Genomic DNA, 26,597 nt, shown 5'->3' on the forward strand with positions numbered 1-26,597 from the left:
CATGGGAGTCGAGCGCTTTAACCACTGAGCTAAAAGCCCAGGCTTCCAACTCAACGGTTAGAAGCGTTGTTAAGGTTAGGGGTGTGAGGATTTACACGCGCAACTAGCATCACCAGCTAGCATACACCAGCCCCAGGTCAGTTACAGGTTGATCCAATATTAGTTGTGCAGAAATATAGCCCGTCCTATACACACCAATTGAATTGAAATAGAAATTGTAAAGATTTGTATTTTTTGTAATTATTCCATATTTAGTGTAGTCATATCAGAACCTGAAGTAGCCTACAATCCAAATGCAAGCATGAAACTTCAGAGTATTACCTTTCATTTGAGGCCAAGATTATGCTTATGTGGGGTTCATATGCAGTAAGTATTTGATTGCCAGTATGCATTTTGGATAACCCAAAGTCCTATGGGGAGTTTTCATAGGGCATTTTACCAAATGCATGAGCATACCTTGGCAAATAATGGTCTAAAGTACTCATGTTGTCATTCAATATTGATCTACTTTTGCACACAGCATGACAAGACCTAATGCTAGGACTCAAGTCATATCAAGTCAAGACCTAGAGGGCTGAAATGTGGTCAGTTCAAAGATGCTTGTTATCCGGTAGAAAAATAAAAGAATAATCTAGCCTTTGTAACTTTGTGACAGTACATCACACAGTTATTAAGTGTGCTTGCAAAGCAGCACACTTATTGTTCTTCTTAAGTTTTCTTATTATTATTAATATTATTATTATTCCCGTCTCCCTTAAATTTTTTCTCCCTGTGCCTAGGCCCTTTGAGACAGAGACACCGTTCCAACTTTAAAACGTCCGGGCAGTACCGGTGTAACTTGCTCGAGAAGATGACGTCAAGTGGGCGTGTCGTTCGTCCGCCATATTGGATTGAATAGAAAGCGAAACTAAATTTTCACAGGTCACAAATTTGGTCCGAACGCCACGAAACTTGACGTACATTATCATTGGACCAAGCCTCACAAAAGTTACTAGAAGGATTTTTGATTTTCGAAAGCGTTTGCCCGTTACAGCCAAACGAAATCGGCGGCGAAGCTCCGAAACAGGAAGTCGTCCATATCTCAGGAACACTGTCACATATCGATACCAAATTTTGTATATGAACTGGGGACTCCAGTGTGAGGGTGCATAAGCTAAAAAAAAAAAGAAATATTCCAAAAGTTTCCATGATTTGGCAAACCACCCACAGGTATTTGGTAACTCCCACCATTCACCTTTGCACCGGTCACCTTCTATCACAATGCCTTCCAAGTATGCTCAATGCCTCTGGGTATCCACAATGTCTCCGGGCAACCTTGCCCAATCATGAAATCCTTGCTCTGCCATGGGATAGTATGGACTTACGAACTGAAATAGCAAGGAGAACAGTAGCTATATATAGCTTACATAATACAGTTGTTTTCACATTGACGGTATTCAAATTAAATTTTGCATTATTGTTAAATATCATGATGGGAGAGTATTATTAAAAATGTTACAAGTATGCAAATGCATATGTTTACGGGCATTTAGGTTTTACTGTGTTGTTTTGTTGTAAAGACATGCAAGGCATTCTGGGCCATGTAATAGACAAACAGTGGTCGGCGGCGTTAACTTGATTTCCATACGTATTAATATGAATAGGTGTTTCTGTAAACCTAGGGACAATAAACAGCTATCTCTGTTACAAAAACGAGCTGGTAATCGCTCATTGAAGAGGGAACTATGATAAAAAGATTTTTTTCCTCAAAGCATGGATTTGACGACAGTACAAGCAGGAAATACCTTGAAAAGACTCTCCGTTTATTTGATGTTGCCATAGCAACGCAGCCTTCAGAGCAAAGATTCTAGAAGAGCTTCAGGGAGACACGTTTGAGTTCGTGGCCAAGTACCTAAAATATCGGTTTCCATGTGTATGTGCTGGATGGCGTGCTTCCTTTATGAAAGTAAGTGTTTTATAGAGTTACAGACATAATGAGTCATGTTGTAGTGGTCAACATAAATGTGCCCCTTCTGTTATTAGAATGCTAAGCGGAGATTTAAAATCATTCATTTCTTGTGTGGCTAGAAGCTAGCTAGCTATGTCAGGGAGGAGATGTTGCTGTAACGTTAACGTTATGAGATTTATGTTGCTTGATATGCTTGTACTCGTAACTTCGTCACTCGTAACTTTAGGACTCCTATTTTTTTTTACTAAGAGTAATTCAGGAAGCATTTTAGCCCTAAGTAGCGCCTGAGTCTGTGACAGCTTAAGCGAGGACTCCTAATAAGACCGATTCACAAACAATGTTTTGTGGTGGCATTTCACGACGCATTTCATGTTTTGAAATGCGTCTAACAATCACGAGGGAACAATTTTGCATTGTAGGCATAATAACTAAGGAATGCAGTAACACCACCAACAACAACCAAAACTAGCCTACTCATTGTTTACATGTACATTAAATGTAACGTTTCATTGTGAATCAAATTAAAAGATTCTCCTCTTTGCAAACGTTGGCATAGGCATATGGTGACAGATTAATTTAATAATGTTGCTGCTGTGAATCACGGTAAGCGCGAATGAAGTGGCCACTTCTTAATGGGACTCACTGTATGGAAGTAGGCTAAGTAAAATAGAGATGTTTAAAATAAGATAAAGTTAGGATATGCCCGCTTGACAACGGCAGAGATAACTGGCCTTTGGCCATAGCAACCATCCATTTAGAACGACTGGCCTTCATAGCAACCAAGGATCTTAGCTGTGATTCATGTAGCTACAGTATGCATGCAATGTGATGCAACGTATAGAAAGGTGATGAAATATACAGAGACAGGTCAAGAAATATAGTGCAATGTAGAGAGTAGTATACAGTTGATTTACAGAAGGTGGTTTAGAGTAATATGAATTAAATATAAATATGTGCAGTGTATTAGCAGTTATCTCATACAATAAGTAGAATAATGTATGTAGATGTAGCAGTAACATTATAATAGTAGAAATAATAATATAGATATATGCAGTGTATTAACAGAATATAATAAAACAGAATAAATATGGATATTCAATATGACAAATATATAACAGATATGTACATAACATACAGCTATGTGCAGTGTGGAAACAGTGTCATTGTAGTGCAGAAACAACATTATAAGAGTAGTAAGAATAAGTCTATGTGCAGGATGAATAGTATAAAGATCAGTAGAATAACTATGTATAAATGTAATTACAGTAGGTCTATGTACATTTGTAAATAAATAGAAAACTATGGGTGAGAGGGATAAATTAATTTTATTTAATCGTAAAAGTAAATTGCATTCAATTAAATTGCAATTAAAAATCTTTCCAGTAGGCTTTAATGTCACTCAAAAAGTACAACCAAAGCTGAGCTTGATCACCTAGAACGTCTAAAGAACCAGAACTTGAGTGTAGTTTTTTGCTGGGTCCCAGGCCATGTTGGTCTGAGGGGAAATGAGAAAGCGGACAGTGCTGCTAAGCAAGCCCTCAATGAAGAAGTCACAGAATGTCAAATCCCTGCCCCAGACCTTAAACCTATACTGAACTCTTACATCTGAGATAAGTGGCAATCTGAATGGGATTAATGCACCAACAACTAGCAAGGAATGTGAATTTTGGCACATTTTCATGATCCACTGGGTCGTTATGGGCCACACAAAATACGGTGTTGCTAAAATTACTGTGGCTATTAGAGACATGCGTTCATGAGTATCCAGCTACATTCAATGAGTTAAGTAAAATACATTCACACACACACAAAAAAACATCACTAATGTTGTGGACATTCCTTTATTCTGACATACATCAATAGGCTCTCAAAACAATCCCAAACAGACATAAGGTCTTTATAGAGCAAATCCATATAGATTATTTGTCAAATAAACCAGTAAAACAGAATTACTCATAGCTCATATTTTTAAAATAAATCAGTGAAAAAGTATCCTGACAAACAAGCAGCATTTTAATGCCTTAGTCATATTTTATAATTTCAAAATTTTCTCTAGGTTACCTGATAGCCCAGTTTGAGAGGTGCAAGACGCGTGACATTATTTATTTTTGCAGCCAATCACTGCTGTTGTTTTTTTTTATTGATTTGATTTTAGTCATAGAAGCTAAATTCGAAGGCAGGCCACAGGTAAAATCCAACGAACCGCATTCACCCCGCAAGGCAATAGTTGAATAGAGCTTTTGAGGTATTGCCACTGCGCCAACACTGAAAGGCACTGTTAGAATGCTTGGATCAAGCCAGGTTCATGTCACTGTCTGCTCACGTTGGTGACCGGACCAGGGCAAGCACACTTTCGCAGTTCCCGCCGGAAATGCAGTCTAGTTATAATTGTTTTCCAACAGTGTCTCAGCTTTCCAAAAGAGCAGACGTTTGATTATTGACTAAAGTATATAGGAGCAATGCCCTCCTAAGTCAAAATGGGGCAAAGTACTGTATAATTTATAATTGCTCAGATTTGCAAAAGAAATGATTTCACACATGGCACTGACAATTCAATAATGGGCCTTTTCACCACCTCTGGGCATCCACTAACCTGGACCTTTTAGGGGGCTTTCCTCTCAGGGTGAATGAGAGGATGCTTAATTGCTATTTACCCGACATTTTTTAATAGCCTACAGATGCAATGATTAATGCATCCATGGCCAGGATATAATTATATAATATGACGTGATTTTAAAAGTGACCTATAACAATAGGCTATGCAATACACTTTAATTTGTTTAGTGCTAATAAAATGATTAAGCCTATTTGGAGAGAGAGATGTTTAGAATGTGACAATATGTCAGTCATCATGTGAACGAAAGTATGACTAGGCATAGGCTACTTGTTCTGAGCAAGTGTTGTCAATGAACAGGCTGTGAAACTGTTGGCTAAGTTACAGACAGTCATGAACAACTGATGCTAATTATCTGGGAAACATTCTCTATAGCAGCAGTCACGCTGTCATTGTTTGTGTCAAACAAGTTGTGGATTTGTTGTAACATTAAAAGATGACTTACTCTGTGCTGAAACCATGAACTGATGCTCGAAGCTCCAAGGTGAACGAAACTTGGAAGAAGTAGGTAACAGGTTCATGTTCAATAATAGAGCATCACAGTCCCGCCCACAGGAGTTTCCGGAAGTAAGAATTCAATGCAATTTCTCAATCGACAATTCGGGTATAAGCCATAAAAACTTAACTGCACATGGTAGACTCAAAATAGAGCCCTGCACTCCCGCGGGAGTCCCGCGGGACTCGCGGGACCCAACGCAAAGCAGTGCGACGCGGGACAAATATTGAAAGCTCCTTGCGGGAGCGGGCGGGAGGGAGAGCGCACAGCGCGGGTGCGGGCGGGAGCAGTGATAAGCGGCAGTCCCGCGAATTAAAAAAGTGTTTTAAAATGTAAAATAAAATCATAAATTACCTATTGGTCAATGTATATCATATATATAACACAATGTGCTGGATATTATATTTGGTAGCCTATCTATTAATAAACATTTTTGAATGTAGATTTGCAGATGTGTAATCTCGCACACATTTCCGATTCCGTTCTGCTCTTCCGTATTCTGGCTCTTCCGTTCTGCTCTCCGATCATGGCAGAAGAGCAGAGCTCCTCTAGCGAAACAACACACAATGCTTCAGAAATAAGTGCTGGTCTAAAGAGAGGTACATTCACCGTGAAAAAATCGAAAGTTTTGAAATCAGATATTTGGAAGTCATTCTCACTCGTGTATGACGCAGAAGGAAATCAGTGTTTAATTCCTCAAACCAATGTCAATAACTGTCTTGAGCAGTAGGTGAACGTCGGAATCATGCGGGAATTGCGGGCGGGAGCGGGACAATGTATTACAGTTGCGGGCGGGAGCGGGACTGAAAATCATAATTCTTTGCGGGAGCGGGACTGAACACTGCGGGAGCGGGCGGGCGCGGGACTGGAAAATCTGTCCCGCGCAGGCCTCTAACTCAAAACCAGCTATGGCTGTACTAAGCGATTGTGTATGCTCAAATAGACGCCAAAAGTTCACGGGGCACTAACCTTGTTTTGAGATAAATGTCTTTTATTCGCGATGTCTTGGATCCTGAACAATCCCACAGTGATGCCTCTGATTGGTGGATAGGCCGTTAAGGTCATAGTTTGAAACTTTATCAGTGTAAATTATTGACAAAGATGGCGGAGTCTTTTACTGCCTATGGCGAAATTCTTAATGTGAATAAAAACGTTCTAGACGAACATTGGTACTTGTATCAACAAGGATTGTGGTTTATATATCACACGAACTTAGTCAGGGCCAATACACCATCAAATAGAACACTGGAAATGCTAGTTTGAACACTTAAAGCAACACTAAAGAACTTTTCATCTGTCGCACAGACTATTTGTCTATCCAGCACCGGCTTTGCAAATAACAATGTCCACAGACAAGGTAGAATAAGTTGCATGATTTTATGAAAGTACGATGTATTGCGACATCAGATGCAAGTCAAATTTGTAGTTTCTCATGTCTCATTCCATCGAACTACAGATCCGCTACCCGATGCAGCAAACTTACATAGTGCGGTAATAGCCGATAGAGGGCCGCGAAGCGAATGCAGAAAGTGCCGTTCACCATGTTACGAGTTGATGAACCACTGAAACGATTTTGGAAACATTATTTTAAGGTACAAAAAACTCTTTGGTGTTGCTTTAACTTTTCAGTTAGCCGACAGGCTAATCATTAGCCTTTCAGACATTAGAATGTCATTATAATGCTGCTAACATTAGCCTACATGCTGCAACACAGGTATGAAATATATGAATATATATATGTTTTAGTGACCTTGTGCAGCAAATATATTAAAAGGCTAAAGTCGTACATTGGCTATGTTGTAGCCTATCCCCAGAATATCAGCAGCAAACTCAGTCTCTGTCTCGCAAAACAGTCTCCAAATAAAACGCACATCGGCCTGTTGCCTATACTGCCAGCTTGTGACAATATATCGTCCAAAATGCTTGATTGCATTGCATTCTCCACATTTTTAGCTACATTTTCATGTACCACATCAGCATTTTTGTTCAGTGAATCTTTTGTAAATTGCTTTAAAATGAATTGCGCTGTCTGTCTGAAAAAGACGCGCTCGTGCAGTCAAAATGAATGGGAGTCTTCAGAACAGGCTTTCAGTCACCCTGACATAACAGTGTGTAAAGTAGCCTATAATGTGAATGACTTGTTATTTTATCAAGGATTTCTTTCTTTTTGCAAAAAATAAAGTACAATAGGCATTAATTAGTAGGCCAGGAGCATGTTGAAATTATGTGGCAAATTGCGTTTTTTATTACAATGATAAAATTGTAAAAGGACGTGACCGAAGCTGAGGCAAGCCAGGCAATAGGCCTATAGGCCCGACGGCAATTGTAAAGCAATTTACAAAAGATTCACTGAACAAAAATGCTGATGTGGTACATGAAAATGTAGCTAAAAATGTGGAGAATGCAATGCAATCAAGCATTTTGGACGATATATTTTCACAAGCTGGCAGAAAAGGCAACAGGCCGATGTGCGTTTTATTTGGAGACTGTTTTGCGAGACAGAGACTGAGTTTGCTGCTGATATTCTGGGGATAGGCTACAACATAGCCAATGTACGACTTTAGCCTTTTAATATATTTGCTGCATTGGATCAGTCTTCCTAGAACAGGCAAGGGCTTTCTAGCCTCACGTCAGCAGCGCTGTATCACCCATATAGCCTACATTAAAACAACCAGCGGATGGTCGGCGGGTGCCGTTTCGAAAATTGGTCAAAAAACTTTGGTGTTGATGGATGGCTGATGGATGATAAGTTTTGCTATGCAGTTATGGTTGAAATAATAGCCCATCAGCGCATCTCTAGTGTGTGTGCCTCTCTCTCGCTCAGAGGGGAGGGAGAGGCTGAGGGTCGATCCAGCATGGATTCTAAACTCTGTGGTGGATAGGATCTACAATTAGGTGTTAACAATACTACTACGCTACGTCGAAGTACTCCCAAGTGCTATTGCGCCACACATTGTAGTTCTCCGGTTTATTCGCTTGGAAAATCGCCACGTTTCACGTTGCGTGGCCGTACCATTTCTATCAACTACTCGTGCAACTGTATTTAAGTCGGTAAAACGTGGATGTTTTTGATTACTTCTACGCTTAGTTGCCGTCAAAGCCCGCTAGCATAGCAACATGCTAACACAGTCCAGCCGCGCACCAGAGCGTTTGAGTGCACGTACGGACACGGGAGAGGTATGACTCAACTCGTGAAAGTTAAGGTAAGAACATATATTACTACTGACATTGGGTGGCGTGTTCCTTTAAACCTTTGAACTAGCTAGCTAGCTGACAGCACAGGCTGGATGCTACCACCGGCTAGACACTGCAGTAAAATGGTTAGCAAACCGTCCATGCCCCCGTGAATATTTCACTGTTTCATAGACAAAATCAAGTGTCCAAAGGGGTGAAAACCACTTTAAATCGGGTCACACTATTGACTGTTGTGTGTCGAGGGTCAGCTTGTGGGTTTTATAAGGGCCAGCATGAGGGACAAGACCTATCAAACCTACGAAGTTGTGTGGTGAGTTTTGCAGGGAGGTTGGTAATGCTAGTTAACATTAGCTAGGCTACTGTAGCCTTCATACTGTACGAGCCATATCATCAATCATTAACCTAGAAATACTTCTTCGTACATTTAATGAACATTTTGTGTAATAATTCACAGCAAGTTAATAAACTGAATATACCTGAAGGTTGGCCCCCCATGTTACTCAAAAATGATTAAAAACACTGCTATTCGTTTGTGCTACGTTTGTGCCGTAAAAATGATCGTTTGTGCTGTTAAGGGTTTTAAGTAATTAAACTTTACATTTTTCTGGCCAGTGACGTCACTCAGCCCCCCATACTTGTCCAAATTTCCCCAAAATAGTCTCAATCGTTTGTGCTACGTTTGTGCTCATTTGTGCCGTTAAAAGTAACATTTGTGCTACTATGTTTTTAAAGATATTCCACGTTATTTGTTACACGTGTGACGTCACTCAGCCCCCCATCAATGTCGAAATCTTTCCAAAATGGTCTCAATCGTTTGTGCTGATTTGTGCCGTTAAAATAAACATTTGTGCTACTATGTTTTCTAAGTTATTATGGTTTATTTTTTACTCGCGTGAGGTCACCAGCCCCCCATCAATGTCCAAAACTCACCAAAATGGTCTCAATCGTTTGTGCTATGTTTGTGCTGATTTGTGTCGTTAAAAATAACATTTGTGCAGCTATGTTTTTTAAGTTAACACGCTTTGTTACATGTGTGACGTCATTCAGCCCATCATCAAGTGTCCAAATCTCCTCAAAATAGCCGCTGATTTGTGCCATTTAAATAAATGTTTGTAGGGTAGGCTACTATGTAAATTGTCCAGCAATTGTAGCCTAGCTCATCACCCAGCCCCTCCATCAATGTCCAAACCTAGGCCTATAGCCTACCCAATCGTTTGTGCTGATTGCGCCGACATTTCTCCTATGTTTATTACACGTGATGCCCAGCCCATCAATGTGTTTTCTGTAACTATATTTTTACATTAGCCTACCAAGTTCTATCTGCTATGCGCGTGACATCAGTCTCACACACACTGGCCAAATCGTCCCAAACTGTAGCCTACCAAATGTTTCTCCTGATCTGAGCAGAAAACACAAGTGCACGGAAGCTGTTTCTTAGGTTTATAGCTAAAGAGTAGCCTAATAATTTAGTCAACTTTATAAAGTGCTAAAAAGGCTACAAATGTACCTTTAGTTTTAGTATAGCCTACTGTCGTATGACTTTAATGTTTAAACATTATTTTGACAAACATACCAATTTAGCCTACCTTCTTGTCCATCTAAAATAACTCCTAGCTTTGCTGCCTCCTTCCTTTGCTGTTTGCAAAGTTTCATATATCCACGGTGGCCTTGGAGACTTGGGTCAGCAACAAAGCCTAAGTGCTGCTTGTGTGCACAATCCACTGTAATTCTGATGCATACAATTATTGAAGAATACATTTGTTTATTTTATAGAATATGGGCTACAGTGCAGTGATGAGTTATGGTAGGCTAACTTGGAGTGAATATACACACACAGGGGAAATGATCGATCTCTCGTAAGTCTCTCGTAGCCCACTCCGTAGCTGCGTGATAGTAGGCCTACGCACACTGCTGTGCACACCTGCAGACGCTACTGGCAGGAGAATGGAGTGGTGTTTCTCCACAGCTGAGTAATGGCCTGCAGGTTTATTCTGGTAGTGGTTGCAGTAATTCTGACGTTATGCACAAGCAGCTGGTGTAGGCTACTATAGAACCTTTGGCAGCACAAACAGCCACGTAAATAGTAGCACGTCTTTTCTTTTCTCGGTTAAGGTCAGCACGATATAGCTTTGTAAACAACACAAATGTTTCTTTTTTCCTTTTGTTTCTTTTTTTAACAGCGCAATCAGCACAAACGATTAGGACTACGATTGGGCATTGATAAAGGGGGGGGGGGGGGGTGCTGCTGGGTGATGTCTATAGGCCTACGCTACAACTGAGCAACTTCTGCATAGTACACACACGTTTCTTTAAATGGCACAAATCAACACGCACGTAGCCAAAGCCATCACAACTATTTTGAGGAGATTTGGACACTGATAAGGGGCTGGATGACGTCACACCTGTAACAAAGCGTGATAACTTTAAAAACATAGCTACACAAATGTTATTTTTAACGGCACAAACATAGCACAAACGATTGAGACAATTTTGGTGAGTTTTGGAAATTGATGAGGGGCTGGTGACGTCACGCGAGTAATAAATAAACCATAATAACATAGTAGCACAAATGTTTATTTTAATGGCACAAATCAGCACAAACCTAGCACAAACGATTGAGACTATTTTGGAAAGATTTCGACATTGATGGGGGGCTGAGTGACGTCACACGTGTAACAAATAACGTGGAATATCTTAAAAAACATAGTAGCACAAATGTTACTTTTAATGGCACAAATGAGCACAAACGTAGCACAAACGATTGAGACTATTTTGGGGAAATTTGGACAAGTATGGGGGGCTGAGTGACGTCACTGGCCAGAAAAATTTAAAGTTTAATTACTTAAAACCCTTAACAGCACAAACGATAATTTTTACGGCACAAACCGGCACAAACGTAGCACAAACGAATATCAGTGTTTTTAGTCATTTTTGAGTAACATGGGGGGCCAGCTTCACACAGGTACTGAACATGGTGGTCCAAGAGCAGACCATGCACCGGTCCATGCATCAGTATGGCAGTCAGATATGAAGCACTGCACAATGTTGTTAACGTTAACCGGTTTCACACACACAATATAAAATACACGATGGTAAATATAACATTCAATACCAAAACACTATTATTTACACGATTACTCCTGAAATAACTGCTATTAACTATATAAAAATCATTGTTTGGAGGAAAGGGTTCGCGTGCTGTCGCCGGTTGGAAACATGGTTGGAAATGATTTCGCACCGATTCGTGCTGCTTATATATTTTTCAGTGAGGCGCGGTGGTTTATGGGATGAGTAGTTCCTTCGCTCGGAAATGAAAATATGTACACAGTCTTGTACCTTTGACTTTTTTTGGACTTTCTCTTCGTTTTTTCACTCGAAATGATATGTTGTATGCTTATGAGTTACGCCGTAGCTGATTAGCCTAAGAAATGCTCTAAAACTCTTTAGATACGGATTTTTCCAAAACGTCAATGGGAGAAATGAATGGGAAATTTACTTCCGGAAACTAAGCTCTCTCGGAGGAGGGGCGGGACTGTGATGCTCTATTCACGTTCAACAATTCCAGGATACGCGTTTTTCATTGGTTGTTGCGTTAAATCTTACCCAGATAAATCTTACCCAGTTATTTTCTGATTGGCTATTGTGTAGCCCCTGTCGTTATTTTTGATTGGCTGATTAAGTGGCAGGCTCAACTCCAGGGGAGACGCTTGATTCCTGCCGGTTCCATGAGAGCGGCGCGGCCAGAGACATTTTGGGCGCTGCAGCAGCATATTAAATATAAATAGTTTTTCTGCGTGAGAAATACAATGTGTGGCGGGAGTATGAAGGTATATTGGGTGCAAAAGTGGCGAGCACATTTAACTGCAGATTTTGCATGTGCACACTAAAGTCATAAATGTGTAACAGTAAAGTTGAAGTTGTACATATTTTTTTTATATCTTGTTAACACAAAATAGGGGCTACGGGTTCACAAATCCTTTTTACAGGTACACAAATCCTATCCTGTGAGTCACAACTTTCAAGAGTCATGCACTCACTTTTGCTCCAATCGTTGCAGTGCAGTTGGTGCGAAACACATTTGCACATCCGTGTTTTATAATCTGAGAACATGCACAACATTCGTGCATTTGTAAACCCAAATGTGAACTAATGCATCCGAAGTTGTGCATCTGTGAAATAATTTCTCATTAATAAAAATCTACAGATCGCTTTGATTTTCTTGCACGACTACAAGTCAATTGATACAAGTGCTCGAATCTGCTTCTACGAGTGACGATAATAGACCTCTGAAGTTCGCCTACAAAAAAGATACGAAACGGCCATCTTTTCCCATATAAGGAGAAGCTAACTACCTATGGCAAATTGCATTGCAAGTTAGCTCTGGGGTAGCAAAAATCTAAGTGTGCCGCCTTCACTTACCGGAGATCACAGTATCTACTCGAAGGCAGAGGACAAAAGCGTGTTCAGGAAAACGTCTGCATTTCAGACTTTTTCATCCCCACGAGACTTTAACAGGTGCGATTATTCAAAATCCCCATGTTATTTTCCCATAGGAAAAATCGCCAGATACCGGATGTCAAAGATGGCAGCTTTTTTGTAGGCGAGCAAAAAGATGTGTATGTGTGCACGTCGAGCGAATCGATCGAGAAGGCGGCCGGATCTGGATCCTGGATCGCGCTCAGACTACCATTGCCTGCTCATAAAGAAAGTAACCTCAGCATGTTTCCTTATCAATTAAGGACACACGATTTATAGTTTTTCTTTGCACAAAGCGAGGTAAAAATATTTGTTACGTGTGCGGTGTTACGTTTTACGACCTTATTATTCATAATGTGCACAGCAAACAATTGCTAACTTGCACTATCCAATAGTCTTCGTGCAAGATACAAGTCAGCTGTTCGAAAATTGCAGAACGATTGTGTCAGATTGTGTGTCCTAATGATTTTGGACGGGCAGTGTTATATTTCTGTACTTCTAAACTAGTTATTTATCTAGCGATAGCTAACTAGTTTGATCTGGCACTGGATGATTTAGCAAGCAGGTAAGCTAAGCTAAACATAGCCGTCATGATAATGTAAACCAACAAACAAGATAACTTCCTTCATATTATTATCATGTCACTTACCTTATGACAGAGAATGTCTAATAAGGGGAGAACTGCCACTCTCGGAAAACTTCCGGTTTCTGAACTGGTTGCAGTTCCTTCTGTGGTTCCACATGAGGGCGCTCGTCCACGAGTGCAGAATGCATGGAGGTCTATGGAGCTGTACCCCTCAAAATCCACTTTTCTCGGGATATAATTTTTTTTCAAGTAATTTGAATATTGTATTCGAAAGGGGAGGCAAAGAAAATACACTTGGTGGAGTATTATATTTTTTAAAGTCACTTAATTGTTGTAAAAAGCCTTTCAAACGTGTCAATGACGTCACTCATTAGCACAATGCTAGCGTGTTATGGGCAACAACGACCCAAACTGTAAGAAATCAAAAGGACATAAGTACTCGTTCATTCAACTTTTGACCTAAAACCCATGTTGAAGTTATACAAACTACAATCAAATCTGAGATTTGTCAACGACAATCAGGTGAAAGAGACAAATTTAGCCGTCTAGCTCCATTGACTCCCATTCATTCTGCACTCATGGCGATCGCCCCCAGTGGAAATCTGGTGGAACTGCAACCAAAATTTGGTACAATGGGACTTAATACGGAGTGGCAAGGCTCTCCGTAGACGGGCTCTGCTTATGAGCAGGCAATGGTAGTCTGAGCGCGATCCAGGATCCAGATCCGGCCGCCTTGTTTTCTCGATCGATTCGCTCGACGTGCACACATACAAATCTTTTTGCTCCAATAGGGAGGGAAAGTGAAAACCAGCGCCCCAAGTGGTTGCGTTCCTATCGAAGAGCAGCTCCAATGTTAAGTCCCATAGACCTATTTTAAAAAAAATACTGTGAAGACAAATCAACGATCTTATCCACCAAAAATATTTTTCAGTGTCTATACAGTAATAATCTTCTAACTGTGAAAATGTCAGACCCTATTTTGCCTTATTTAAAAAAATCGAAATTGCTCCTTTTGTTTCATAAACGAACTACAAAAAAGCCACGTGACTACCCTTCCACGTTACTCACGGTAGCATGGTTTGTTTATTAGCCTGGTTAGCATTGCCACTTAACACTTACTGCCAGCTCTTCATGTGAGTAGAAGCACAACACCAGTTATCCAGACATATAGGTTATCACAACGCGGTTTACATCACCTTCCGTTATTACAAAAATATGTAAGCCAGTTAAGCAAATTGCCGTATTGATCAGTTAGAGATTAAGCGCCCAAACCTGTGACGTCACATGCAACTGTAGTTTGTTATCACCATGTTACGACAAAAACTCAAAACAATTCAACTGATCCTAAAAATAAGGTATGACCACTTGAAGCAATAGAGGTGACCCCAGTGCCTAACATATGGAAGGCATTCAATTAAGATCCCAATGTGCACCGAGATATATTTTTTCTAAAAAAAAATCCCATCCCCTCCGCTAAACTCTAGGAACGCAACCACTAGATGGCGATGAGATTACTTTCCCTCCCTATTATATCACCTAGCCAGGAGCAAAAGTATCGTCACTCGTAGAAGCAGATTCGAGTACTTGTATCAATTGACTTGTAGTCGTGCAAGAAAATCAAAGCGATCTGTAGATTTTTATTAATGAGAAATTATTTCACAGATGCACAACTTTGGATGCATTAGTTCACATTTGGGTTTACAAATGCACGAAAGTTGTGCATGTTCTCAGATTATGAAACACGGATGTTGCAAATGTGTTTCGCACCAACTGCACTGCAAAGATTTAAAAAAAATATGTACAACTTCAAATTTACTGTTACACATTTATGACTTTAGTGTGCACATGCAAAATCTGCAGTAAAATGTGCTCGCCACTTTTGCACCCAATATACCTTCATAGTATGCCGAAGCACCACAATTGAAAAAGCTGTTGGTAGCATCGGCTAACTAGCGCCAGATTTTGGAGTGCAGGGGACAAGCCGAGATGGGCTATGAGACATACGTTCACACTCGGTATCATGTTTCAATACACTTTAGGTCAATATCACACCGGAATTCTCCTTTAACATCAGTAAAACACAAGGGCACTCTGGTAGTTTTTATGATAGCTTATCATCAGTAAAACAGAAGGGCACTCTGGTAGTTTTTATGATAGCTTATCATCAGTAAAACAGAAGGACACTGTTTTTTTTCCATGTTTATTTACATGTGTAGATATCTGACATCAGCAGGTCAAATAGAAAAGGGTTGGATTGTCAACGTTAGCAGGAGAGCTAGGCTGCTCTTGTCTAGACTGTTGACTGTATAGTCAGGGGTGTGTGGACATGAAGATCTTTTAGCCCCCTAATGGTATCTGGCAGGACTTTCCTCATATGCTCCGTCTTAGGCATGCAGTCCTGTGTGGTTAGCTGTTAGCATAGCTTAGCGTTGTTTAGCTGAGCTATTGCATTTAGTAGGATAGCTTAGCTGAGCTGAGCTATTGCACTGAATAGGATAGCAGCTCACAAGAGCAGTCCGAGACGCCGGCAATAGGAACCTCTGCCCTAACGTCTCTCTTCTAGGATTTCGTCTCCATAGTCATTCATTTACGACAAACAGTCATGATGGCCAACATACCCAATTACATTTCATCAGTAAGGACAACAAAAACATGGTTAAAATGTGTTAAAAGAAAATGCATGGGAATATATCAACATATAAACAACATCTATATATAATGTGCTGCTGGGTTTGCTCATGACAAATATAGAAAGCTGTGTTGGTGAGAGAGAAAGCTGTGAGAGCAGGATGAGTCAGCAGTGAATTAGGTTCAAACAGCATGGTGCTTCTCAGAGCTCAAGTACTAGGCACAGTAAAGCTCGTTCACTGCATGTAATAAAGCTTAGCCTTAGATTTAGGCCTAACTGTGTGTAATAAAGCTCAGCCTTAGATTTAGGCCTAACTGTGTGTTATAGAGCTCAGCCTTAGATTTAGGCCTAACTGTGTGTAATAAAGCTCAGCCTTATATTTAGGCCTAACTGTGTGTTATAGAGCTCAACCTTAGATTTAGGCCTAACTCTGTGTAATAAAGCTCAGCCTTAGATTTAGGCCTAACTGTGTGTAATAAAGCTCCGCCTTAGATTTAGGCCTAACTGTGTGTAATAAAGCTCAGCCTTAGATTTAGGCCTAACTGTGTGTAATAAAGCTCAGCCTTAGATTTAGGCCTAACTGTGTGTAATAAAGCTCAGCCTTAGATTTAGGCCTGTGTGTTATAGAGCTCAGCCTTAGATTTAGGCCTACTAAATCAAGGAGTAGCAGAGTAGCACCGCTTTAGAACTATGAGGTGTGCATTACTATAGCAACTAAACAATCCATAAGAGAATGCCAGCTGAAGGCTTCAGAACTTTGAGGTGTGCATTACTGGGTAACTTAGCAACTAAACAAACCATAAGAGAATTACATCTGAAGGCTTCAGAACTTTGAGGTGTGCATTACTGGGTAACTTAGCAACTAAACAAACCATTAAAGAATTACAGCTGAAGGCTTGCTGGTCTGCAGTAGTTGGCTCTGAATCTCCCAATGCTTCTGTTAAGGAGTTTACTAAAGTTATGCCTTTTGGCAGTTTCGTACAATAAAAGCTGTTGCAAGGCATTGACTACAGGCATTCAGGCATTAATGCAGGCCTGGTCAGACAATTCTGCCAACAAATACTCGACACACTTGCTTCCCTCAAAATAACCTTCTTGTTAACGCTAATCTAACACACTGTGTGGATCAGCACTGCCCAGGAACACGCCTGGCATCCAAAACACATTTATGAATTATGAGTGAAAACACTTCATGTGAAAAATGTGCCATTTGAGGGCTATTGCTGGAACACTTTCTTTTTTAACAATTAAACATGTTTTAATAATCACAGCTAACAATTAAACATGTTTTAATAATCCCAGCATTGGTAAACACTGTGAGATGGCCTCTGGACGTGTGTGTGTGTGTGTGTGTCTCAGGGTGTGTGTGGGTGCTGGTGGACTGTGATGTGTGTGTGTGTGTGTGTGTGTGTGTGTTAGTGTAAGAGAGTTCACTAAAACCATGATGCAACAGACCAGTGAAGGTACAGACCAGTGTGTGTTACTAAACGGAAACAGAAACAAAACATTTAAACATTTAGACTGGCTTGCAGTGCATTTAAACTGTCCCCCCCCCCCAATCACACACACATTTTTCAACACAAGCACACAGACACACTTTTCTTACACTCAACATACACATACGTGCCCAATATGTTTGTTCCTTTTATACATTTCTTTACACAAATGGCCTTGTGAACAACTCTATATACAGATTGTGTGTGTGTGTGTACAACTCTATATACAGATTGTGTGTGTGTGTGTGTACAACTCTATACAGTAAGAAGTGGTGTGAGTCCGGCCGGCCGGCCGAAGTTGAGAACTCTCCGCAAACTCAAATTGGCATTCGCATCACAGTTCCTCTGCGGCTGGCTCAGGTGTGCACACAGCCACCTGAAACACACACACACACACGCACACACACAGACGCACACAGACACACGTAGTCAGGCTAGAAGTCATTAAATAAAAGCCCAGTGTTCTCTCTGCAGCCCCAAACAGAATGTTTGATTTACTGTAAACTTTATTTTTCTTCATATTTACTGTAAACTTTATTCATCTTCATATTTAACTGTACACTTTATTAATTTTCATATTTCACTGTAAACGTTCATTCATGAGGGAGTTTCACTGTAAACTTTATTCAGCTTCATATTCAATTGTAAACTTTCCTTCATATGGAAGTTTCACTGTAAACTTTATTAATTTTCATATTTACTGTAAACGTATTCATCTTTATATCCACTGTAAGGTTTCATCTTCATATTCAATTGTAAACTTTCATTCATATGGAAGTTTCACTGTAAACTTTACAGTGTTCATCTTCATATTTCACTGTATCTTCATATTTATTGTAAAGTGTCTCACCTGTGCACTCCAGAGGGAGGTAGGGGGCCACCTCAGCTGAACAAACTAGAGGAAGAGAGAGGTAGAGAGGGATAGAGAGAGAGAAGGGCTATCAGAAAGGCTGCAATACCTTCATTGCTCCAGAGGAGATGACTAGTGATGCAGACTCTAGTAGGGTCGGAGGTCATGACTGGTGATGTGGACTCTATTAGGGAATGAGGTCGGAGGTCACGACTGGTGATGCGGACTCTAGGAGGTCAGAGGTCAGAAGTCACGACTGGTGATGCGGACTCTAGGAGGTCGGAGGTCACGACTGGTGATGTGGACTATAGGAGTGACTGAGGAGATGACTGGTGATGTGGACTCTAGGAGGTCAGAGGTCACGACTGGTGATGTGGACTATAGGAGTGACTGAGGAGATGACTGGTGATGTGGACTCTAGGAGGTCGGAGGTCAAACGGCTGATTAATCACTGATGACTAAGGTCAGTATGTCGGCCCATGAGTGTGTTATGTATCTCTCTATAGAAGGGAGAGAGATAGGTATGGACACACACACGCACGTACACAGTGTACTATGATTGGGGGGGGGGGGGGGGGTGAGCTATGAGGTAATTGATGTTACGGTGGGTTTCCACACAGCGAAACACCTTGCGATTTTCGGCCAGCGAAATTTCGCCTCGGGGGCGTGACGGCGAAACCACTAACCTTTTGACTGCAGTGTCTAGCCAGTGGTGGCAAGCGAGCTAATTAGGCTAATCAGCTAGTTCAAACGTTTAAGTACTTAATGAAGATATCCAGGGGTCTTTATGTCTCGACTAAGTTGATGTTGCCTATAAACAACAATTCATGTTCATAGAAACAACAAGGTCAATAAGACATAATATATTTCATACCTGTGCTGCAGCATGTAGCCTAGCTGTCTAGCTAGGTTTACAATGCAATCCAATGTCCTAAAATACTAGCATTTCGCCTGTCAGCTAGCTAAAAAGATCGAGTGCTTAAACTAACATATATAGTGGTCTATTTAGTGGTGTGTGTGTACTGATTAAGTTCGTGTGGCATATAAACCACAATTCGTGTTGATACAAGTGCCAATGTTCGTGTAGAAACATTTTAATCACATACAAATTTTTGTGTTACAGCTCAGGTAGTCTCCGCCATCTTGGTCAGACTTTTTTGTAACTCCCGCCTCCAAACACAAAGACGCCGACCTGATTGGTTCTCGAATGGTCCTCATTTAAATAAAGTTAAACTTTGGCCAACTTTGTTTCGCCAGCCTCGGCGATTCGCTTTCATTTCGCCCAACCAGGGCGAATTTCGTCTCCATTCAACCTCAATGAGAGCGACGCGAAATAACGGTGTGTGGAAACACACCGTTAGAGTGAGCTATGATGGGGTGGGGGGGGGGGGGGTAATTGATGTTAGAGTGAGCTATGAGGTAATTGATGTTAGAGGGAGCTATGATGGGGTGGGGGGGTGAATCACGTTAGAGTGAGCTATGATAGGGGGGGGGGGGGTGAATCACGTTAGAGTGAGCTATGATTAGATTAGATTAGATTAGATTAGATTAGATTTAACTTTATTGTCATCTAGCAGAGTACAGGTACAGAGCCAATGAAATGCAGTTGACATCCAACCAGAAGTGCAAAGAAGCATTAAATACCAAGTGCAGGTAGAGTATGATGGGGGGTGAATCATGTTACAGTGAGCTATGACGGAGCGGGAGGGGGGGGGGTCATGAATCATGTAAATGAATATGTCAAAACTGAGCTGGAGACGGCGTCATTCTCTAAAAGGAAGCGGTTAAAACACACACACACACACACACACACACACACACACACACACACACACACACACACATCTACACACACACGCACCCTACAGACTACCATCACCACTTACTACTTCTCTTTAGGCATACAACTCATCCACATACACACACACACATTCTGAGAGGACTGTTAAGACAGCTAGAAGGCAGAAAGATGCCTACAGCACACCCACCAGGTGGAGACACACACACACACACACACACGAGCGAGTGTGTGTGTGCATGCGTGTGTGTGCGTCGCTCATGAGTAGGCGGGGTGTTTCTTGTTGCCGCGGGGAGGGGGCCGGTGGACGTGGGCGAGGGCGTGGATGGACAGAGAGGGGGGCACCCTGACACACACACACACACACATGTACATGTACACACACACACACACGTACACACACACACACACGGGAGGAAAATGAAGTGGGACGTGAGTCATCATGGTGAGGGCGTGTGTGTGCCAGGGCAGAACAACCCAGTGTGTGTGTGTGTATCTAAGACACTTACCCCAGTGTGTGTGTGTGTGTGTGTGTGTATCTAAGACACTTACCCTAGTGTGTGTGTGTGTGTGTGTGTATCTAAGACACTTACCCCAGTGTGTGTGTGTGTATCTAAGACACTTACCCCAGTGTGTGTGTGTGTGTGTGTGTGTGTGTGTGTGTGTATCTAAGACACTTACCCCAGTGTGTGTGTGTGTGTGTGTGTGTGTGTATCTAAGACACTTACCCCAGTGTGTGTGTGTGTGTGTGTGTGTGTCTAAGACACCCCAGTGTGTGTTTGTGAGTGTGTGTCTAAGACACTTACCCCAGTGTGAGTGGTTTAATATCTATATAATATCTATATAATAGAGTGGTATATCTATATAATAGAGTGGTTTTGGTTTTGGATAAATGTGTGCTGAATGAACAAATGTAAAGGTAACAAACACAATGACCAATCAGAGGCCTTCATTCAACAACACAAGGTGCCCTCATTAAAATGACGGCAACATGCACAGTCCAGAGTCTAACGAAAGCTAATATAGTAACGAATTTCAGAGTCTAACGAAAGCCAATTTAGTAACAAAGCCCAGAGTCTAATGAAAGATAATTTAGTAACCAAGTCCAGAGTCTAACGAAAGCTAATTTAGTAACGAAAGCTAATTTAGTAACAAAGTCCAGAGTCTAACGTAAGCTTATTTAGTAACGAAGTTCAGAGTCTAACGAAAGCTAATTTAGTAATGAAGCTAATTTAGTAACGAAGTCCAGAGTCTAACGAAGGCTAATTTAGTAACGAAGCCCGAGTCTAACGAAAGTTAATTTAGTAACAAAGTCCAGAGTCTAACGTAAGCTAATTTAGTAACGAAGTCCAGAGTCTAACGTAAGCTAATTTAGTAACAAAGCCCGAGTCTAACGAAAGTTAATTTAGTAATGAAGCTAATTTAGTAACAAAGTCCAGAGTCGAACAAAAGCTAATTTAGTAACGAAGCCCGAGTCTAACGAAAGTTAATTTAGTAACAAAGTCCAGAGTCTAACGTAAGCTAATTTAGTAACGAAGCCCGAGTCTAACGAAAGTTAATTTAGTAACAAAGTCCAGAGTCTAACGTAAGCTAATTTAGTAACAAAGTCCAGAGTCTAACGTAAGCTAATTTAGTAACGAAGCCCGAGTCTAACGAAAGTTAATTTAGTAACAAAGTCCAGAGTCTAACGAAAGTTAATTTAGTAACAAAGCAAAATCTATTTGCTGCCACATGAGAGCTCAAGTGGCGACACAAAACACGTTGGTCATTTAAAACACGTTGGTCATTTAACACACGTTGGTCATTTAAAACACGTTGGTCATTTAAAGGGGGATCCAAGGTTTCAGTAAGAAACACACATAAACAATCAGTGAACAGAGAAACGCACAGAAACCAACCGTGAAAGGAGAGAAAGACAGAGAGAAAGACAAAAAATAGAGGAAGAAGACAGAGAAAGACTGAGTGAACAGAGAGAGAGAGAGAGAGGGAAAACACAAAGGAGAGAGAGAAAAGGTGCAGTTCATTTTAGAATTTAGTTGTTTAGGTGTTGGGTTGTTTAGGTGTTGGGTTGGTGTTGGATTGTTTAGGTGTTGGGTTGTTTAAGTGTTGGGTTGTTTAGGTGTTGGGTTGGTGGTGGGTTGTTTGGGTGTTGAGTTGTTTGGGTGGTGTGTTGGTGTTGGGTTGTTTAGGTGTTGGGTTGTTTAGGTGTTGGGTGGTGGGATGTTTGGGTGTTGAGTTGTTTAGGTGTTGGGTTGTTTAGGTGTTGGGTTGGTGTTGGGTGGCGGGTTGTTTGGGTGTTGAGTTGTTTGGGTGGTGGGTTGATGTTGGGTTGGAGTTCTTACCAGCTGGCTCTGACAGCCTCGATATCACTGACCAGGTTCTGGGCTAAACAGATCCCAAATATCTGCAGAGGGGAGAGGAGACATCAGAGACACACACACACACACACACACACACACACACACACACACACACACACTCAAAACAGAGATCTGCTCTTCAGAGTCTTGAACCTCCAGTCAGCCCAGAGATCAGCTTTTCAGAGTCCTAAACTACACCAGACACATAACTGAAGCGTTCTATTCACAGAGCAAAGGCAGCAACACTTACATTAGCTTCCACTGTAATCAATGGAACTAGCTTCACCAGACGTGCTAGTGCGTGTACATTAGCTTCCACTGTAATCAATGGAACTAGCTTCACCAGACGTGCTAGTGCGCGTACATTAGCTTCCACTGTAATCAATGGAACTAGCTACACACTTCCACACACACCTATTGCACCCAAGCTAGACAGCACACTTCCAAACACACACACACCTGTTGCACCCTAGCTAGACAGCACACTTCCACACACACACACACACCTATTGCACCCAAGCTAGACAGCACACTTCCACACACACACACACCTGTTGCACCCTAGCTAGACAACACACACACACACACACACACACACACACACACACACACACACATGTTGCACCCTAGCTAGACAGCACACTTCCACACACACACACCTGTTGCACCCTAGCTAGACAACACACTTACACACACACACACCTGTTGCACCCTAGCTAGACAGCACACTTCCACACACACACACACACACACCTATTGCACCCAAGCTAGACAGCACACTTCCACACACACACACCTGTTGCACCCTAGCTAGACAACACACTTACACACACACACACCTGTTGCACCCTAGCTAGACAGCACACTTCCACACACACACACACACACACACACACACCTATTGCACCCAAGCTAGACAGCACACTTCCACACACACACACACCTGTTACACCCTAGCTAGACAGCACACTTCCACACACACACACACACACATACACACACACACACCTGTTGCACCCTAGCTAGACAGCACACTTCCACACACACACGCACACACACACACACACACCTATTGCACCCTAGCTAGACAACACACTTCCACACACACACCTGTTGCACTCTAGCTAGAAAGAATACTTCCACACACACACCCCTATTGCACCCTAGCTAGACAGCACACTTCCACACCTCAAGCACAAGGGGGTGCTAGTTTGCTTCTTTGACCTGGTTGGTGCTGAAGTAGCTTTAGTGGAGGAATGGTAGGACGGGTCTGCCGTGGGCCTACCAGAGCCTCTGGGTTTCAGCCCTGGACCTGGCTAGATTTCACCAGGTTAGATTTGGACCCTGGCTAGATTTGACCAGGTTAGATTTGGACCCTGGTTTGATTTGACCAGGTTAGATTTGACCAGGTTAGATTTGGACCCTGGTTTGATTTGTTGCCAACTCATTGTCAGGCCTCAACTTCCTTAGAGACCCTCAGGGATCTGCAGGGACCCGCTCCTGAGTCCATATCTGGACATGACTGATGGAGGAACGGCTCCTGAGTCCATATCTGGACATGACTGATGGAGGAACGGCTCCTGAGTCCATATTTGGACAAGACTGATGGAGGAACGGCTCCTGAGTCCATATTTGGACAAGACTGATGGAGGAACGGCTCCTGAGTCCATATCTGGACAGGACTGATGGAGGAACGGCTCCTGAGTCCATATCTGGACAGGACTGATGGAGGAACGGCTCCTGAGTCCATATCTGGACATGACTGAGAGAGGAACGGCTCGTTTCACAATTCTGCTTTCTTCTCAGTTTTAGTTCCTTAATTTGTTCCCAACATTTGATTCCTCATTTTGTGGGTTGAAACCTGGGGCTTAGTCTCATGACGTTGTGTCCTCATCTCTGAGAATCAACACACACACACACACACACACACACGCACGTGCGCGCTCTATCACAAACACAAACACACACACACTTATGCTCTCTCTCTCTCTCTCTCTCTCACACACACACACACCCCTACGCTCGCTCGCTCTCTCTCTCTCTCTCTCTCTCTCTCTCTCCTCTCTCACTCTCTCTCACACACACACACACACACACACACACCCCTACGCTCGCTCTCTCTCTCTCTCTCTCTCTCTCTCTCCTCTCTCACTCTCTCTCTCACACACACACACACACACACACATTCTCACCTGTAGTAGTGCGATGCCTATGAAGATTCCAGCCACTACGGTCAGGTTGTCCTGGAGCCACTTCTCAAACTGCGGCACGCAGCCCTTCACATGGATGTAGTTCTTCTGCTCTGCGTCCTGCAGGGGGCAGTGTGGAGCAGCGGAGACGGACCGGGAGAGAGAGACATGGGTGATTGGTCAGATAGAGGACAGGGAAGGGTGTGATTGGTCAGATAGAGGACAGGGAAGCATGTGATTGGTCAGATAGAGGACAGTGAAGCGTGTGATTGGTCAGGTAGAGGACAGGGAAGCGTGTGATTGGTCAGATAGAGGACAGGGAAGCGTGTGATTGGTCAGGTAGAGGACTGAGGGTGTCACTGTCTTCCATCACCCCCAGATGGAACCTTCTTGTTGCAGGGAAACAAGCACAGGGCTCCCACTGATTATATTCGTAATGCACGTTTAGTTCCCATGTTTTGTTCCCATATTTTGTTAAGCATGTTCACACTTATAGATGTAGCTTCAAGTTGTTCAATATTCATAGTTCATATTGTTCAATTTTCACTTCTTCAAGTTCACGTTTTTCACATGTTTAAGAGATTGTTATGTTACCTTCACTGTTCATACATAACTGGAGCTAGTTCTTTTCAAGTAATGCGCATGCACAACACATATGGAACATGGAACATGTGTGATGAGGACTAAATGTCCTGAAGGCTGGTGAGTTGACGGTTTATCAAACAGTCCCAGATTTCCTCCACACAGACCAGAGAACAGTGAAGCACAAAGCCGTCTAGTCCACACATAGTCACCTGTCTAGTCCACACACCTGCACCTGTCTAGTCCACACATAGTTACCTGCGCACCTGTCCTGGGTGCATCTCTATTCTCACAACCGGCGCAACTTTATAGAATGCATCTGAACAAGTTCACGCCCACTTTTAGGGGAAAACATGTTCGCATTATATCATTGATTCCAATGGGAAAGACAGCTAGTGGTCACACATTACATCTTGTTATTAATTCACAGGACATTCAATCCTTTTACCAACACAATGGTTAGCTTGCTAGCTAGCTAACGGTGGAGCTTCAGTATAACATAGCCAATGTCTCACTAGTTGTAGGAAATACGTTCGTATTTCAAGTGACAGAATTAAGGTGTGACTTATGTTTAGTTGACGTTATGACATAAAGTTAAGGTTGGCGAACTTCGTTACGTTATACTGCATGCACACGCTAGCCTGGAAACCAGACTCTCTTACACACGCCCCCTTTTAGGGGAAATATGACCGTTTCGATTAAATGGAAACCTATGGAGCTGCATCGAAGTGGGGAATGAAAAGGGCTTATACTTACTAAATCTTTAAACAAACGTGAATAAAAGGCACAAAATAAGGTTGGTGTAAGAGTCATCTGTGTGTTCATGGGGTTAAGGTGACCATTACATTTTTTTTTTGCTATTTCCAGTTTACTAACAGGAGTGTCACGAACGAGTAGTCACAGTCAAGCTGCCCGTGGCTGACTGTATAATGTAACGAAGTTCGCCAAGCCTAACTTTATATGTCATAACGTCAACTAAACATAAGTTTAACACATACAAAGTTCCCGGATGTGCCGGAGCTGTGTCTGGAAACATGCCCATTATGACTAGGGATCGACCGATATGTTTTTTTAAGAGCCGATACCGATATCAATTATTACCAAAACAGGAGGCCGATAACCGATATGTAAAACCGATATGTCAGTTGTCAAAAAGGGGGGTAGATAGTAAAGGCTATATGTTGCAAAAATTTAATTCAAAATCATTTAATTATGCAAACTTTTCTTTCTTCTTTTGATACACAATTGTCTATCAACTTGCATCACTTTGCAAGTGTAAATCCTGTGTATCATGTTAATTCAAGAGCTGAATGATAGCAATTATTTTCATAGAGTAGGCCTGCACAATGGGCTATGTGCTTGTTAAGGGCCCTGTCAC

At 41.9% G+C, this 26,597-nt stretch overlaps 1 protein-coding gene across 1 annotated transcript in view; it reads right to left on the reverse strand.

Moving 5' to 3' along the window:
* Positions 1–15,333: 15,333 nt before the first annotated feature.
* tspan5a (tetraspanin 5a) overlaps positions 15,334–26,597 on the reverse strand; it is a 36,959-nt gene continuing 25,695 nt past the window's right edge. The window contains exons 7-10 of the mRNA XM_076288457.1: positions 24,641–24,757; positions 22,431–22,492; positions 18,291–18,335; positions 15,334–17,816 (exon numbers count right to left, since the gene is read on the reverse strand). Of these exons, the coding sequence (XP_076144572.1) occupies positions 18,323–18,335; positions 22,431–22,492; positions 24,641–24,757 (192 nt within the window). The 3' untranslated portion in view covers positions 15,334–17,816; positions 18,291–18,322. The remainder of the gene's footprint in view (positions 17,817–18,290; positions 18,336–22,430; positions 22,493–24,640; positions 24,758–26,597) is intronic.

Source organism: Alosa pseudoharengus, unplaced genomic scaffold (assembly GCF_046254945.1).
Source record: "Alosa pseudoharengus isolate Yale_2024_CS ecotype anadromous, Long Island Sound unplaced genomic scaffold, YU_APseudo_1.1 YU_APseudo_1.1_scf_17, whole genome shotgun sequence".
Classification (NCBI taxonomy): domain Eukaryota; kingdom Metazoa; phylum Chordata; class Actinopteri; order Clupeiformes; family Clupeidae; genus Alosa; species Alosa pseudoharengus.